The sequence below is a fragment of the Camelus dromedarius genome, chromosome 5 (assembly GCF_036321535.1).
Source record: "Camelus dromedarius isolate mCamDro1 chromosome 5, mCamDro1.pat, whole genome shotgun sequence".
Taxonomy (NCBI): domain Eukaryota; kingdom Metazoa; phylum Chordata; class Mammalia; order Artiodactyla; family Camelidae; genus Camelus; species Camelus dromedarius.
This window is the reverse complement of record NC_087440.1, coordinates 82,246,832-82,262,118: the sequence shown is the minus strand read 5'-3', so window position 1 is coordinate 82,262,118 and position 15,287 is coordinate 82,246,832. Positions and strand designations below refer to the sequence as shown.

The following is a 15,287-nucleotide window of genomic DNA, read 5'->3' as shown; positions in this document are numbered from 1 at the left end:
CGCTTGCTTCATTTGCTGGGGTTTTCTTTCCTTCTTTTTCTTTACTGCTCATCTGCTCTTCCATTCTTCTGAGGACTTTAGATTAAAAGGCTAACTGGATTTTTTAAAAACTGAGGTAAATTCATATAACATAAACTTAACCAGTCTAAGATGTACAACTCAGCAGCGTTTAGCAGATTCATGCTGTTGTGCAGCCATCACCTCTAATTCCGAAACATTTTCATCACCTTGAAAGGAAACCCCGTCCCCACGGAACAGTTGTTCCCCATGCCGCCCTCCCTTCAGTCCCTGTCAGCTACTCATCTGTTCTCTGACTCTGTGGGTTTACCCATTTTGCGTATTTCATATAAATGGAATTATCCAATATATGGCCCTTTGTGTCCGGTTTCTTTCACTGAGCATCGTGTTCTCAAGGTCATCCGTGCTATAGCAGGTGTCAGTCCTTCCTCCCTTTTTACAGCTGAATAACATTCCTTTGACAGACCACAGTTTGCTTCTCCATTTATCAGCTGGTGGGCATTTGGCTACGGCGAATAGTGCCACGGAGGGGTAACTGGATTTTCCCCTTCCCGTTTCACTTCTCTGGGCCCCACGGGTGTTGGTCAATGACGTCACTAGCATCATTCATCGGGGGGTTGTTCATATCCCTTCCCCCTCTCCTGCACCGGCACCAGAGTGATCTCTCTCACACACCCTCCTGCTGAGAAACATTTCATGGCTCTTCCCCCCACCCTTGTTTTTCCTCCCTCTATTTTGTTTTGCTTTCCTTTTCCTCCTGTAATGAAATCGTCTTCGTTTTCTGTCTTCCTGCCGTATGCAGGAGCCCTGCAGACTCCTTGAAGAATCCATACATGTATGGAAAGGAAAATAAAAGTCACTGAGAATCCCACTCTTCCTGAGACAGTGGACTGCCCACTGGCATTTTAGAGACCACCTTTTCACATATCCCTTTATGCATAAATGCATGTGCACTTATGTAGGTTTCAAGGCATGGGGTGGCATTTTGAGGTAGATATTTTATTGTGGATCTTCTCCATCATTCTTCTCCCCTCCATCGACGCCCCCTCCCCATCCCTGCCTCCTCAGCCTCCCAATCCGGGTCAGCAAACTTGTGTGTCCTGGGCACAGGCCCGGGAGTCAGAGAGCTTGGGTTTGAGTTCTGGATCTGCCACTTAGCAGTTGTGTGATCCCAGCAAGTCGTTCACCTCTTATGCCTCAGTCTTTCCTTCTGTAAAGTAGGGATAATAATCACAGCTGTCTCCTGTCATTGTGAGGGTCATTCGCTCATCCATGTAAAGTGCTCAGAACAGAGCCCAGTACGTAGAGCTCATTAAACAGAAGCCTGTGCTGCTGTGCTGTTTCCACTGCCCCCGCGACGCTGCCGGGATCTTCCTTTGCACCGGGTGGAAGCTTTCATGAGCAGGCGAGCTCACCACCACCAGGCTACTGTGAGAGAAGTCTTGCCTCCTCACCCTGTCCTCATACTTTCCTCCCTTCTCTTGTCCCTGAGCAACAACACCTCCACATCAGGATGCGGCCACCCTGGGCCCCAGGCACTCCTGCACCAGCAGGGACAGGGTCGGGGTGGCTCTGCCGCGGCGCCCAGCCCATCTTCTCGCCACCCCTCCTGCCACACCTTTGCGTGTGTTGTAAGCACTGTGCAGACCCAGCCCTTTAAACACTGTGCTTACTCGGGGAGCAGAGCCACTTTCCAAAAAAAAATAGCCCGTCTCTCTTGCTCAAGATGGAAGGCTCCTCTCCCATCTCAAGACGGCTGCCTTGGTGTGCGCCCACACAATGCCTTTCTTTTTCTCGGGGCGTTGTTCAGCCAGATACTGGACGAGGAGCACTGTGCAAAGGAAATTCAAACCAAAGGTGCATCGCATCCTCATTCTGACAGGTTTTAAATATAAGCGCAGTGTTTATCGTATCTCCAGTGCTATGAGTTCTCGTGTTTTTTAAAGACTAATATGAGCCCTCCTGAAAGGTTTGTGTAGGAAGGAACATTTTTTCCCCCTTTCAGTTTAAACAGTAGCACTAGTTGGCATGACAACCTGTGCTATTAAAAGTAAAGCAATAAGCACCGCTTTCTCTGTTTTTTAGAATGAACCCAAGCTGCTAAGAAGGTTTATTTCTTGAATTGACTATTAATGGCTCCATTTTGACAGAACATTATGGGGTCTTTTCTGAAGGGGGTGTGTGTCCCCCCTACATAGACATGGCAGCTTTAAAGACAGAAGTGATATTTTTATCTTTCGTCTTGAACTCGTATTCATTTGTTTATGGTAAATCTCAACAACATTATAGTTCTGTGGGTAGAACTGTCTGGCTAGTGCTTATACCAAGGGGACCCTTACACATCTCTGCCCCAGACACTTGTTTAATTAGGAAGCATTGTGAAAACACTTGAACATCTCAGCAGCCTACTGTTTGTTAGTTTACATTAGCATTTAGTATTTCATGCAGCCCCACTCACTCTGCAGAAACCCAGCCTTGACCCACATGCCAAGGTCCCCAGAAGGCATCGGAGTGGCCTGGCACAAGTGAAGCTGAAGACTCCTGAGAAACCAAGGTTCATGATAGGTGCCCAGGAACAGCTTGCCAGATAAACCAGTGCTTCAGAACTAATGTACATTCCCATCCTGCTTTTCTTTGGTTTGGGGGTAAACTGGCCCTAGATGTGCAATGAGTGTGTCTTCCCCAGATTGGCTTAAAGGTTAAAGGTCATTTACCTTGGAACTAAGCAGCAGAGGAAGAAGTGGGCCCTGCGTTAGGCAGAGCACTGGTACAGATCCCAACTCTGGTCCAGCTTTGAGGGACAGCCCTGTGGGGATCAGCCACATCATTTTTGAATGACAGGCCTGCCCTGAAGAATCTCAGCTCTGGAAATGGCAGCTGGCACCTACAGTCCTACCATTATGGAAGTGTTTTTTAATTAATCATGACTGCTCTCTTCTTGTGGCCCTCAAGGAAAAAAAATTTCTTTACTTAAAATACCATGTTAACAGTCTTAAAGTGTATAATTCAGTGGCATCAGTGGGATTCACAGTGTTGTGTAACCATTTGTCCAAACTTTACCATCAGACAGAAACTCTACCTGTTTAGCAACCCCCATAACCTAGTAACTTCTAATCTGCTTTCTGCATCTATGAATTTGCCTATTCTGGGTACATTATATAAATGGAATCTTGCAGTACTAATTTTTTTGTTTCTGGCTGATTTCACTTACCCTAATGTTTTCAAGGTTCAGCCTTGTTGTAATAATATATCTGATCATGTGTATCAGGACTTTATTCCTTTTTATGACTAAATAACATTCCATTGTGTGTCTATGCCACATTTTTGTCTATTCATTCATCTATTGATGGACATATGGATTGTTTTTACCTCTTGGCTATTGTGAATAATGCTGCAATGAACCTTGGTGTATACATATCTGAGTTCCTGTTTTCAGTTCTTTTGGGTCTGTATCCAAGAGTGAAATTTCTGGGTCATAAGGTAATTCTATATTTAACTTTCTGAAGAACTATCAAACTGTTTTTCACAGCAGCTGCACCATTTTATGTCCCAAGCAGCAAGACACAAGGGTTCCAATTTCTCCACATCCTCACCAACACTTACTTTTTATTTTTGTTTTTTTTCATTTTATTATAGCCATCCTAGTAGATGTGAAATAGTATCTCATTGTGGGTTTGATTTGCATTTCCTTGTTGACTAATGATGTTGAACATCTTTTCATGTGCATATTGGTCATCTGTGTATCTTATTTGAACAAATGTCTATTCAAAACCTTTGCCTATTTTAAAATGGGGCTGTTTGTCTTTTTGTTGTTGAGTTATAGGGGTTCTTTATTTAGTGTGGATAAAAGCCTTTAACAGATACATGATCTGAAAATATTTTTTTCCTATTCTATAGTTGTCTTTTCACTTTCTTGATAATGTCCTTTGATATACACAAGGTTTTAATTCTGATGAAGTCTAATCTATTGATTTTTTTTCTTTTGTTGCTCATGCTTTTGGTGTCATATTTAAGAATCCATTGCCAAATCCAAGGTCATGAAGGTTTACTCCTATGTTTTCCTGTAAGAATTTTTTGGTTTTCACCCATATATTTAGGTTGTTGGCCCATTTTGAGCTAATTTTCATATATGATGTCAGATAGGGGTCCAACTTCATTCCTTTTCATGTAGAAATCCAGTCTTCCTGGCAACATTTGTTTAGAGGCTATTCTTTCCCCATTGAATGGACTTGGCACCTTTGTCAGAAATCAGCTGGCCACAGATATGTGGGTTTATTTCAGGGATCTCAGTTCTATTCTATTGGTCTGTATGTTTATTCTTATGCCAGTACCACACTGTTTTGATTGCTGTAGCTTTGTTGTAAGCTTTAACATTGGGAAGTTGTGAGTTCTCCAACTTTGCTCTTTTTCAATATTGCTTTGCCTATTCAGGGCCCCTTGTGATTCCACATAAATTTGAAGCTTGGCTTTTCCATTTCTGCAAAAAAGACTTTTGACAGAGATTGCATTGAATCTGTAGATCACTGGGATGGTGTTGCCGTCTTAACAATAGCTCACATTTTGATAGCAGATCTGGCTTTGAATCTCAATTCTGCTACCTTACATGCCGAGTATGAACTTGAGCAGATTCCTTTACCTCTCTAAACCCGGCCCCTTATGTGGAAAATACAGGTGATAATAGGACCTACTTCCTAGGGTTATTGTGAGGAGTAAAGAAACAGTGTATACAAAATGCGTGTTACTGTTATCATTGCTACTAGTGGTGTTGATAATCTGCCTTCTAATGTAAAAATCCCCTTTGTAATAACCCTGGCCACTGACCCTTGACCCTTAGTAGGGTCTTTTGTTGGGTGAAAAAACTCAGCCACGGAGTTGGGCAGACCTGGATTCAAATCTTGGTCTTTCCCAGCTGCTTGACTTTGGGAAAGACGCTCAGCCACTCTGGACTTCAGTAGGTGTCAGGCAGCCAGCACAGCTCTTGGTGTGTAATACACTGCATTCCATCCCTCTCTGGTTATTAGAAAGGGTTGATCTGAAAATGTATCTCCTTGTAACTTTCACCTGTTCCATCTCTTTGGAGCCATAGAGCAAGTCCAGTCCTGCCTCAGAGACAGCCCATCAAATTTTTTGAAGACAACTATTATATGTCTTCTTTCCTCTAGCATAAAATGCTCTATCCTTTTAGTCTGTGGATTGGCAAATATGTCTATAAAGGGCCAGACAATAAATATTCTAGGGTTTGAGGACCAAGAGGCAGGATCAAGGGCATTGTGTAGGTACAACAAGAGAGGAAATAAATTTCCACAAGATTTTTTACTGATAAAATTCAAACTATAACTAGCAAGTACAACTTTTTTGTTTGAAATTGGGAAGTTGTGAGCTCCTTTAATAGGAATGGGATTGTTGGGAGGGGAGGGTTGGCATTTCTCTTAATTTGGATTCAAAGTTAGTATTTCCTCTCATCAAACTGATGGCCAGGGTTCATCTGCAAAACGATTCTTAGCCTTTAGACTCCATGAAAACAGGCAGCAGCTTGGCTTTGGCTCTCGGGCTGTAATTTATCAGCCTCTATTTTAGTCCTTTCTGATAGAGCGTCATCTCTGGATTCTTTGCATTTCACTGCTCTTCTCCCAGCGCTTCCTTGTTCGTCCGTGGCCCCCCTTAAAGGACATCCCCGAAAGAACGGATGCTGACATTCAGTCTGTGTTCCAGCATTCACTGAGCGCCCATTTTATATAAGACACACCCCTGGGGAGCGCCCTGGACTCCTCGCCTCCCCGCTAGGTCTTGCATGTGTCCAGAGGCAGCCGTGGTTGAAGTCCCTGGCGCCCAGAGTCAGGGGGTCAGGGGAGACGGACTGAACATAAAGGCCAAAAAGGTGAGGGCTGTTGAGGAAGGAGAAGGTAGAGGAATGAAAGGCCCACTTCTTGAGAATTTAGTGATTCATTTGATAAGAATAACAAAGGGCCACGTCAGCAAAGGAGCCAATGGAGCACTGCTTGAGTAGATCCCTGGTGGCCCTTTACTCACTGTGCAGACTTGATCCAGTTGCTTCCTGTACTTGAACGGAGAGGCTGCCAGAGGCTGGCGTCCAGTATTCACGTTCTATAATAAAGTCTGTGACCTTTGAAAAACAACCCACTCTCTGCTCCTCCCACCATGGCCAGAGGCAGTCATGTCCTCTAATTTAAGCATCTGCCAAAGCGTTAAAGCTTTGACACTCCTCTGCTTGGAGCCGTATTGCTGTTTTAGGGCAGAAAGAGAAATGGGAAGCGGGGGCACGGATGCGGGGTTTGCCTTATTTTATTTCCAGTTTAAGGGGAGAAAACTTGAGTAAGCCTTGACAGGTGTTGTCTGTGCTTCCTCAAAACTGGATGGGAGAACTTTGATCTGTAGCTGAGTCCCATAAGCATGCCTTTTAGAAGCTTTTCCTGGCCCCAGACTCCTTGTAGAGCAGATCTCCTGAACTCCACTGTAATCTACTCTTATATTTAGTTAATCTAGAAATAAGGGCACTGAACTGAGCATCATGGGACCTGGCTTCTAATTACAGGTCCGCCACTGTGTGACCCTGGACAGGTCCTGTCTCCTCGCTGGGTCTTAGTTTCCACGTCATAAAGTAAGAATGGGACAAGGTAATCTTAAAAGTTAACACGCTCTCTCATTATGTCAATCTGTGGGTCTAGCATAATGGTCTAAAATGTCTAAATTGCCTAGATGGTTTTTCATTGCTAAAGTAAAGAATTGAAATATTACTCATATACCATGTTAAATTTTTTAAAAATTGTTACCCAACTGCCAGGAATTACATTTATTAATTGACTCATTAAATATATATGATGTAGAAAAGAAAACCTTCCTAATCCATTGAAGGCTCTATGTTATGGGAATTTTTAGGATTTGGCCAACCTGTCCACAAAGATGAACAATGAAGACAGTTCACGTAAGTTATTTGTTCTATTTTAGTAGTGATGAATTTTAGACTTCAGCTCCAGGCTAAATTTGAGGAATATCTGCTTATTTTATTCCTGCCCCCACCCCCATGGGTTTCTGGATGCTGAGTCTCACCCTTGAATTCCAAAAATAGATGTTGGCTTTTCCCTGCTTGTGGTCTTGTACAGCTGTCACTGCCATGCACCCAGTTTGTGTAACTGGGCTTTGCGTGCTAGGAAGGTAGTTGCTAAATCCCTTTCTTATGCCAGAAGAACTTCTCATTCCAGGAGCCCCTCAGAGATGTCTGATTTATGAAAAGCCAAAACAGGAGACTGGAAAGGTTGAGCTCTCGCTCCCAAAAGGAAACCTTTTTGGAAGTGACATTTTGACTACCACTCAAATGATTAGGATGCCAGTTAGAGTCTCATTATTGTTCTACCAAATATTCTTGGTATTAAGTGAATGTTATCTGGGCTTTAGAGAGGTGGCAGTAGTATGATTACAGTGAATGGGCCTCTCTTTCCTGGCAGGAAGAATTCTGTTGCCAAATCCATCTTTTTTTCTTGTACGGGAGCTGGTTTGGAGATGTCACCTGCCGCTTCACGTGGGTGACTCAGGGATCCTCAGATCTGGACTGGACCCCCTGTCCCTCTCTGCCATCTCTCCGCTGGACACCGGAAGTGGAAAGGGACAAGGGGCCAGGGGCCAGGGGCCAGCTCTCACCTCCCCTTTTCCGTCTCCCTCTGCCACCCGCCGGCACCCCTACCCCATTCCGAGGGCTTCTTGCTGCAGATCCAGCCCTGCAGCGTCTGCTACGTCTTTGTTTCATAAAAGCAACAACAGTAACATGTTTACAGCATTCGCTCTGTGCCAGACACTCTTTTAAGCATTTTACATATATTATTTCCTTTAACCCCAGAATAAGCCTCTGGCTCATGAGAGCGGAGTTTGGGTTAAGCCTGGGCGGTCCGGACTCAGGGCCGCACACCTGCAGGGCTTTGCTCTGCTCCCTTCCTGGTGCTGCCTCGCTAGCCCTCGCTGCCCCCAGCCGTGCTGGGCCTGGGTGACTGAAGCCGCCTCTTATATACACTCACCCCGTCCGTCTCCATCCCCCAACACCTACATCTTCTTAAAAGCCCATTTTCATCAGTACTTCTTTTAGACTGGCACCATTGTTAAAATGAAAATTATTTTACTGCATATATTCTGTTTACAATCTCCCTATTTCATTAAAACTGGAAATTTTCACTCTATCACAAATTTATATAATTAGGGCACTTAAAAGGGGATCGTCAAACAGGATTGGGGTGAGCAAAGACTTGGTCTATGGGGCAGAGAGTGTGGATAGCAGATGCCCCCAGTGACAACCTAAGTTCCCTTTGCTCTTAGATGCATCCTTTGGAAGAGGACTTCCCTTTGTGATTGAGGTCTGTTGACCTGAGCTGCTTAGGGGTTTATATAACCTCGATGTTTACAGGAACATAGGGGAGGACATGTTATCTAGCCAAGCGGTGTGCTTGGCATCAAGTCTTCAGGAGCATCTGGAGCTGTCTGGGCCAGCTGCCATCACCGGGTGTAGGATGCCAAGAGCCCACAGGAAGACAGAGCCATCAGCTGTGAGGCGGGAGCTCAGATACCTCTGAAGTGGGGTGAAGGGTTAATTTGTAATTGTTGGCTTGCATTTCCTAATTCTCTATATGACACCCCTATGGTTTAATGGGATGTGGGTTTTTACAGTTTTAAGAAAGGGGTCCAAACTGGGAGGGACTGTGAAAGATCTGCCGTGGAGAGGAAATGCATGACCATGTAAGTCTTTGTCAAGTTGTGCGTCGTTGAGATGGGCTGGAGACGCTGCATAACTGGCCACTGTGGTGCCAGTAGACATCATGGGATCTGTGAAGTTTCTTGAAAATTCTGCAAGCTGGACAGGCCTCATCCGTCAGAGCCTCGGGGTTCCCAAAGAGGACATGGGAGCAAGGGCCCCATTAGCAGTCAAAAATATTGCTGAATCTCCAAAATAGTTCAGGGAACATGTGACATTTTTAGGAGCCTTTTATTTAGCTATACTTTGCTTTATGCAGCGCAAGTGGGCCTGATAAGTTGAGTGGCTGGTCTGTAATTACAGTCTTGGTGTTGTGGTTAAGAGCTCCAGCTCTGGAACCAGACTGCCTGGATACAGATCCTGGCTCTCCCACAACCTTGCACAGTCACATGGCAGAGCTGTGCGCCATTTTCCTCCTCTGTAAAAGTAATAGTACTTGCTTGTACCTTGTCGGGTCGTTAGGACGAGCAAATGAGGCAATTCTTGTAAAGCAATTAGAAGAACGCCTGGCTTCACGGTGTTGTAAAAAACCTCGTTGTCTCCGCCAGTTGAGGCGGTGGTAACAAAATGCCACAGACTGCATGGCTTACAAACAACAAATGTTTATCTCTTGCAATGCTGGGAAGTCCAAGACCGTGACTCTGGCAGATTTGATGTCTGGTGAAGGCCCACCTTCTGATTGCAGACTGTCCTCACCACGATGTCCTCATCCAGTGGAAGGGGCAGGGGATCTCTGTGGCTCTGCCCTCATGACCTCCTCACCCCACAAAGGCCTCACCTCCTAACGTCATCATGTCGGGGAGTAGGTTCCAACATATAAATTTGGGGGTCAACACAAACATTCTGTCCACACTGCTTATTAAGGAAATTATCAACATATGTTCTAGTTTAGCTCTGTAAAGCTGGACATTATTTTCAGAGGTCTCAGAGTGACTCCTTTTCTAAAATAAGGAAACACTTAGTAATGTAAGTAATTATTTCTGATATAATGTATTATAAGTTTGAAATTTCATATATTAAATTTGGGTAAAATGAGAGGCATTTTGTTGTATTTCTTTTCTATTTCAGAGGTTTTTTGTTGAAATATAGTCAGTTTACAATGTTGTGTCAATTTTTGGTGTACAGCATAATGTTTCAGTAACACATATACATACGTATATTCCTTTTCATATTCTTTTTCATTATAGGTTACTACAAAATATAAATATAGTGCCCTGTGCTGTACAGTAGAAACTTGTTTTTTGTCTATTTATATACAGTATCTGCGAATCTCGAACTCCCAATTTATCCCTTCCTACCCTCTTTCCCTCTGGCAACCATAAGTTTGTTCTTTATGTCGTGAGTCTATTTCTGTTTTGTAAATAAGTTTATCTGTGTCTTTTTTTTTTTTTTTGATTCCACATATAAATGATATCATGGTATTTTTCTTTCTTGTTCATTTCATTTAGAATGATGATCTCCAGGTCCATCCATATTGCTGCAAATGGCATTATTTTATTCTTTTTTAAGGTTGAGTAGTATTCCATTGTATAAATATAAGACATCTTCTTTATCCAGTCATCTGTCAGTGGACATTTAGGTTGTTTCCATGTCCTTGCTGTTGTATATAGTGCTGCTATGAACATTGGGGTGCATGTGTCTTTTTGAATTAGAGTTCCCTCCAGATATATGCCTAGGAGTGGGATTGCTGGATCATATGGTAATAATATATGAATGTTAGTTTTTTTAAAAAAGGAGTAATAGCTAACCTTTATTTAGCACCACTAGCCTGTATCTGAGGTACTGTTCTTGTTGCTTATTATGTATTAACCAATTTAATCTTTCTGATAACTCTCTACACTAATTACTATTATGTTTCCCATTTTAGAGTGAGGAATCTGGGTATAGAGAGGTTCATTGACTTGCCCAGATGCACATATTTCATCTATGGTGATGCCTAGATTCTTTATTTCTAGCCACTGTTTGGGTCGTGAATGCTGGAAGCTTCTCAGGCAGAAGTAGTGCCACTATTTGTTGGGGGCCAGCAGCATGTGATTGGGTCTACCTTCAGGGCCTTGGCTATAGGTAACAGAAAAGGCAACAATTGATTGCTTACCATTTAGCCCACAGATGCACAGAAAGCTGAAGACCTGGGGTGGACAGAAGTTAGGGAATTAAGGTACCTGCCCCAGTTTGGGAGGACACAAGTTAACTCTGGAGGGCCTCCACCAACCCTACTGCTACTGTGGCCCCCCCAGACCTGGCCATGGAGACAACTTCCAACAGCCAGCCGCCTGCCCTGAGCTCGGGAGTCAGCCCGCTGGCAGAAGCTTCCGGTCGGCCGTGCTTGGGTCACGTGGCACACTGCTGTTCCTTCTTCTGCCCTCAGACTTTGCCACTGGGAAGCGGGTGTCTGTTTCCCTTCTATCTGCGGTGTCCTCCCCCACTGCTGCCACAAAACAGAAAGTCAGAAGAGTTTTGAGGTGATAGGCAGCCAAAATGACAGATGTCCTCTCCTTTGAGGGCTTCAGCTAGACGCTCCCCAAGTTCCCTGGAAGCCCCAAGCCTGTGAGTCTCCTCTTCATGAGGCTGGCATTTCCCGGCGGCACCTGGAATGGAGCTCTGTACCAGTTAGGCTCCCGGTGAATGTTTCTCACTGAGGATAACGAGTGAGTTAGCCTTTGGCACAGAAGGAAATAAGGACGCGTGCTTATTTATAGCATCGAGCTTTTTGAATCAGAACAGACTGTTTCAGCTGTGGGCTCCTTTTGTTTATCAGGAAAACAGTTGATATTTATCATTCCTTTCAGCAAAAGGAGGAAGAAAAGCATTTAAACATTTAAATGTTTCTGTGTATATATTTAAGTACTTAGTGGTTATAGTGCCATGAATTAGTTGAGTAGAGCTGTTAGAACAAACCTCATTTTTGATCATCATCTACCAACTTCTCTCCACATACTGACTCCTCTGCCGGATTCCGCCCAGTGTGATCATCATTCTTGTTTCCTCCTCCATCATCCCTCGTCCCCCTTCCCTAAATCAGTTTCCAAGCACCGTTGGCTTTTCGTTGCTTGGCATTCTCTCCATCACACCTGTCCTCCCCCTCGTGTTCCCAGCCCGTACCACCCCACACCTGGATTACGTCTCCCCCCACCACATCTTGCCCACTTGATCTCAGCCAGCTGCTTTCATCTTCTTTCCCTGCTGTGCTTCTTAAAGGCACAGTGATGCCTTCTTGTTGCTCATCAGTGTAGCAGAGCAGGTGAGAGGGTCCCTGGGGGCAGGTTCAGATCCCAGCTCTGCCATTCAGTGTGTGTCTTAGTGAGAGGTGTATCCAGAAGTAATGAACGAAACCAGCTTCTAGGGACTTAACCCAGTACGAGTTTACTTTTCCCCCCATCAGAGAAGTCTGGTGAGAGGCGGCCATCTGAAGAGCTTCAGCATCTCGTGGCATCAGGGCCCCGGCGCCTCCTCTCTTTCTGCTCAGTCATTCGAGAGAGTGGCATGTGTCCTCATGCTGCTTCTCTCTTCCTGACCGCCCCACCTCCCGTATTGAGTCTGGGTCCCAGGCAGTAGGACCAGGCCCGAGGGCAGGGTGTGTGCCCACTGAGGACGCCCACCCCTTAACTTCTGCCGACATCCTGGTCCGAGCTGGAGTCACAGGTCCACCCCCAAGTTTCTGGCTAAGTGCGTTTCCAGTGTGATCAGAACGAGCAAACAAGTGTCCGTCTTACATCCTACACTCGCCAGTAGGGACTTAGTCACTGCTTACACTTCGCTTTTTAATATATTGTTTAGGGCAGGTTTTCACAGTAAACCAGCCAGCATAGTACTTCCTGGGACTGTCTCTGTGAATACCATTTAAAACTCTGGAATTATTTCCTCTCCTCTCACCCTTCATTATAGCTGTATTGTGACCAGCATGTCACCCTCTCTGTGGCTCCTTTGTCTGTCGGCATAGCCCCTGCCCCTCCCTCCTTGTCCATCCAGCAAGCCCGCGCGCCCCGCCCGTCCTCCCCCTCTGCTCCCGCCGCCCGGAGCACCACGAGAGAAAACGGCTACGTGGAGCCGTAGGTGCCCCGGCACGTCTACGCCAGTCTTTGAGGTGACCCTGATGTGAACTCTCATCCCCTTGGGGTGAAGTTTTTGTTGTCATTGAAAGCTTTTCTGTTCTTTTAAAAAACTCCTAGCCCTGTTCTTTTTCCTTCCTCCCAGCAACCACCTCATTCCATCTTCAGAGAGAAAACAGCCGCTGCAGGACAGCTCCCTGCGGCCTCTCCTCTGCATCCTACAGAACTGGCCTCCTTGGGAGAAGGCCTTATGTCAGGGGCCCTTGTTCCAGGGACCTGGCTCTCTAATTTGTCTTCTCAGTTTCTTCTCTGCCTGCTTGTTGCCTCCCCACACTCCTGTTATCCTAAAAAATCCCTGTCTCTCTGTGTCTCTGTCTTTCGCTCGCATAAACACACGCGCGCACACACACCTGCATATACAGGGCCCTGCCTGCCGTGGGTTTGCTCCCAGGCATGCAGGTCAGAGACTGGGGTCTCCTTTACTCCCACATCTCACCAGCCTCCCCCACCTTCCTTGGGTAGCCCTCCCTTGCTGATTCTAATTTGGACACATTTCTTGGTTCTGAAGTCCTAGAACATTCTATCTCCCTTATTCCTGGCCTTCATCCACCCTGTCTTACACTCACCCCGTCACCACACACCCACCCCATGATCGTCTGTGAGTGCTGATGTCATCATGTCACTCTCTGCACAGAACCCAGAGGCTCCTGACTGACTGAGAGTGACCTCCATCTGTAGGTTTCCCACCGCAGGCTGGCACTGGGGAGGCAGAGCAGTCAGGGTCTCTGCCAGGGATGGTTTCTCACAGTGGGGCTGGGCTGGGCTGGGCTGGGGGGAGACATCCCATTAACATACAGTTATGAACTTTAGGAGGACAGGGAAGGAAGAATCAAAGCTGAGGTGGAGGAGGGAAATGGAACGACTTTGAAAAGGAGCTACCGTGTCAGACTCTCAGTGACGTGGCCCCAGCCCACGCCTGCCTTCCAGCCTGATTGCCCTGCCTTCCCGTGCACCCGAGGCCCACTCGATCTCAGCTGTGGGCCTAGGTGCATACTGGACACTTGCCATTGGCATGTGGAAGCATACTCTTTCATGCCTCCACATCTTCGCTCATCCCATCTCTTCCTGGAGTACCATCTCCAAATCACAGCTCACAGCTTTGTTTTTTCCCTCCTCAATCAAAACCCAACTCAAGTACCATTCTTCCAGGACGCCATTCCCGTCCCCTGCGACCGCTTTCCTGCAGGACTTTTTGTGTCCTGCTTTTGGGGCACTTGTCAGTGGGGACCTTGTGTTGGAGTAGTTTGTGGACCTGCCTCTTTCCCTGTACTGGATGAAAAACCACTTGAGATCAAGGGTTGTGTTGTAGTCAACTGCGGATTGTTCTGGCTTCTGGCACAGTGCGTGGTACCCTGTGGGGAGTCCTCAGGAGGGATGTGGTGGAGGAATATGTTGTAAGCATTCAAGGGAAGCAGATATTGTAGGAATTCTCTTGGTGTGCACAGACACAAACTCACACCTGTCCAGTTGTGACATTAGCAATTCTCAGATATCTGCATTCGTTCTTCTCTCCAAACCAGTGCTTGGAAAGAGCCATGAAGTTTGCCTTTGAGGAGTTCCACCTCTGGTACCAGTTTGCTCTGTCACTCATGGCTGCTGGAAAAGTGAGTCTCCCTTTGGGATACGCAATTCTCTATGTTGATGGTTAATTTGAATTTCATGGGATGGCATGATACCTAGTAGAAGTCTAAACCAACTATTTGAAACTGTCCTGTGGTAATTTACAAGTGAACAAGCAAATTTAATTATTTGGGGAGGGGGCCAACATGGACATATCACTGAGAAGAAGAATTCTGAAATTCTTGCCTTTTTCTAGTCATTGTAACTTTATTATCTGAAGATGTAGCTTAAACCAGGGTTAGTTCTTCACACTGTCCCCTTTCACTCATTTGAGCATGTAAACTGTTCCTGGAGGGGGAATCTTTTAGTTACCTTTAGCAATATATGATATTAGGTGGTGTGTGATACTGGTCGAAAGCATGGGCCATGGAGAGAGAGGCTGGTGCTGCCCTCACAGCCATGCGCCACACCGCAAGTGGCTTAGTGTCTCAGTGTCCTCTTCCTCACAGTGGAGAAGGAGTTGTACCGACGTCATAGGATTGCCATCAGGTAATGAGGTAACACCCACCAGGTGCTTAGAATAGTACCCCCACCACGAACACACTCAGTAAAGATGATAGCCACTGTTATTCTTGTGCTTTTGGGTTCTTTAGTGAATTAAGCCTGAGACATAAGACTATATGAGCACAGTGGAGACAGAAATTTTATACGGTATGCTTTCAATTGGATAGTTTATTTTTTATAATAACAAGCCTCCACTGTCTTTATTTTTTTTCTTATTTTTACAGTGGCTTCCCAGGTAGGGAATAAAGCTAGGGCGATTCCATGGAAGCATCTTCACTTGT

At 45.5% G+C, this 15,287-nt stretch overlaps 1 protein-coding gene across 7 annotated transcripts in view; it reads left to right on the top strand.

Moving 5' to 3' along the window:
- TTC7B (tetratricopeptide repeat domain 7B) overlaps positions 1–15,287 on the top strand; it is a 225,405-nt gene that overhangs the window by 110,095 nt on the left and 100,023 nt on the right. For all 7 annotated transcript variants that reach the window (XM_064486195.1, XM_064486194.1, XM_064486193.1 and 4 more), the window contains one exon: positions 14,403–14,486. In XM_064486195.1, the coding sequence (XP_064342265.1) occupies positions 14,403–14,486 (84 nt within the window). The remainder of the gene's footprint in view (positions 1–14,402; positions 14,487–15,287) is intronic.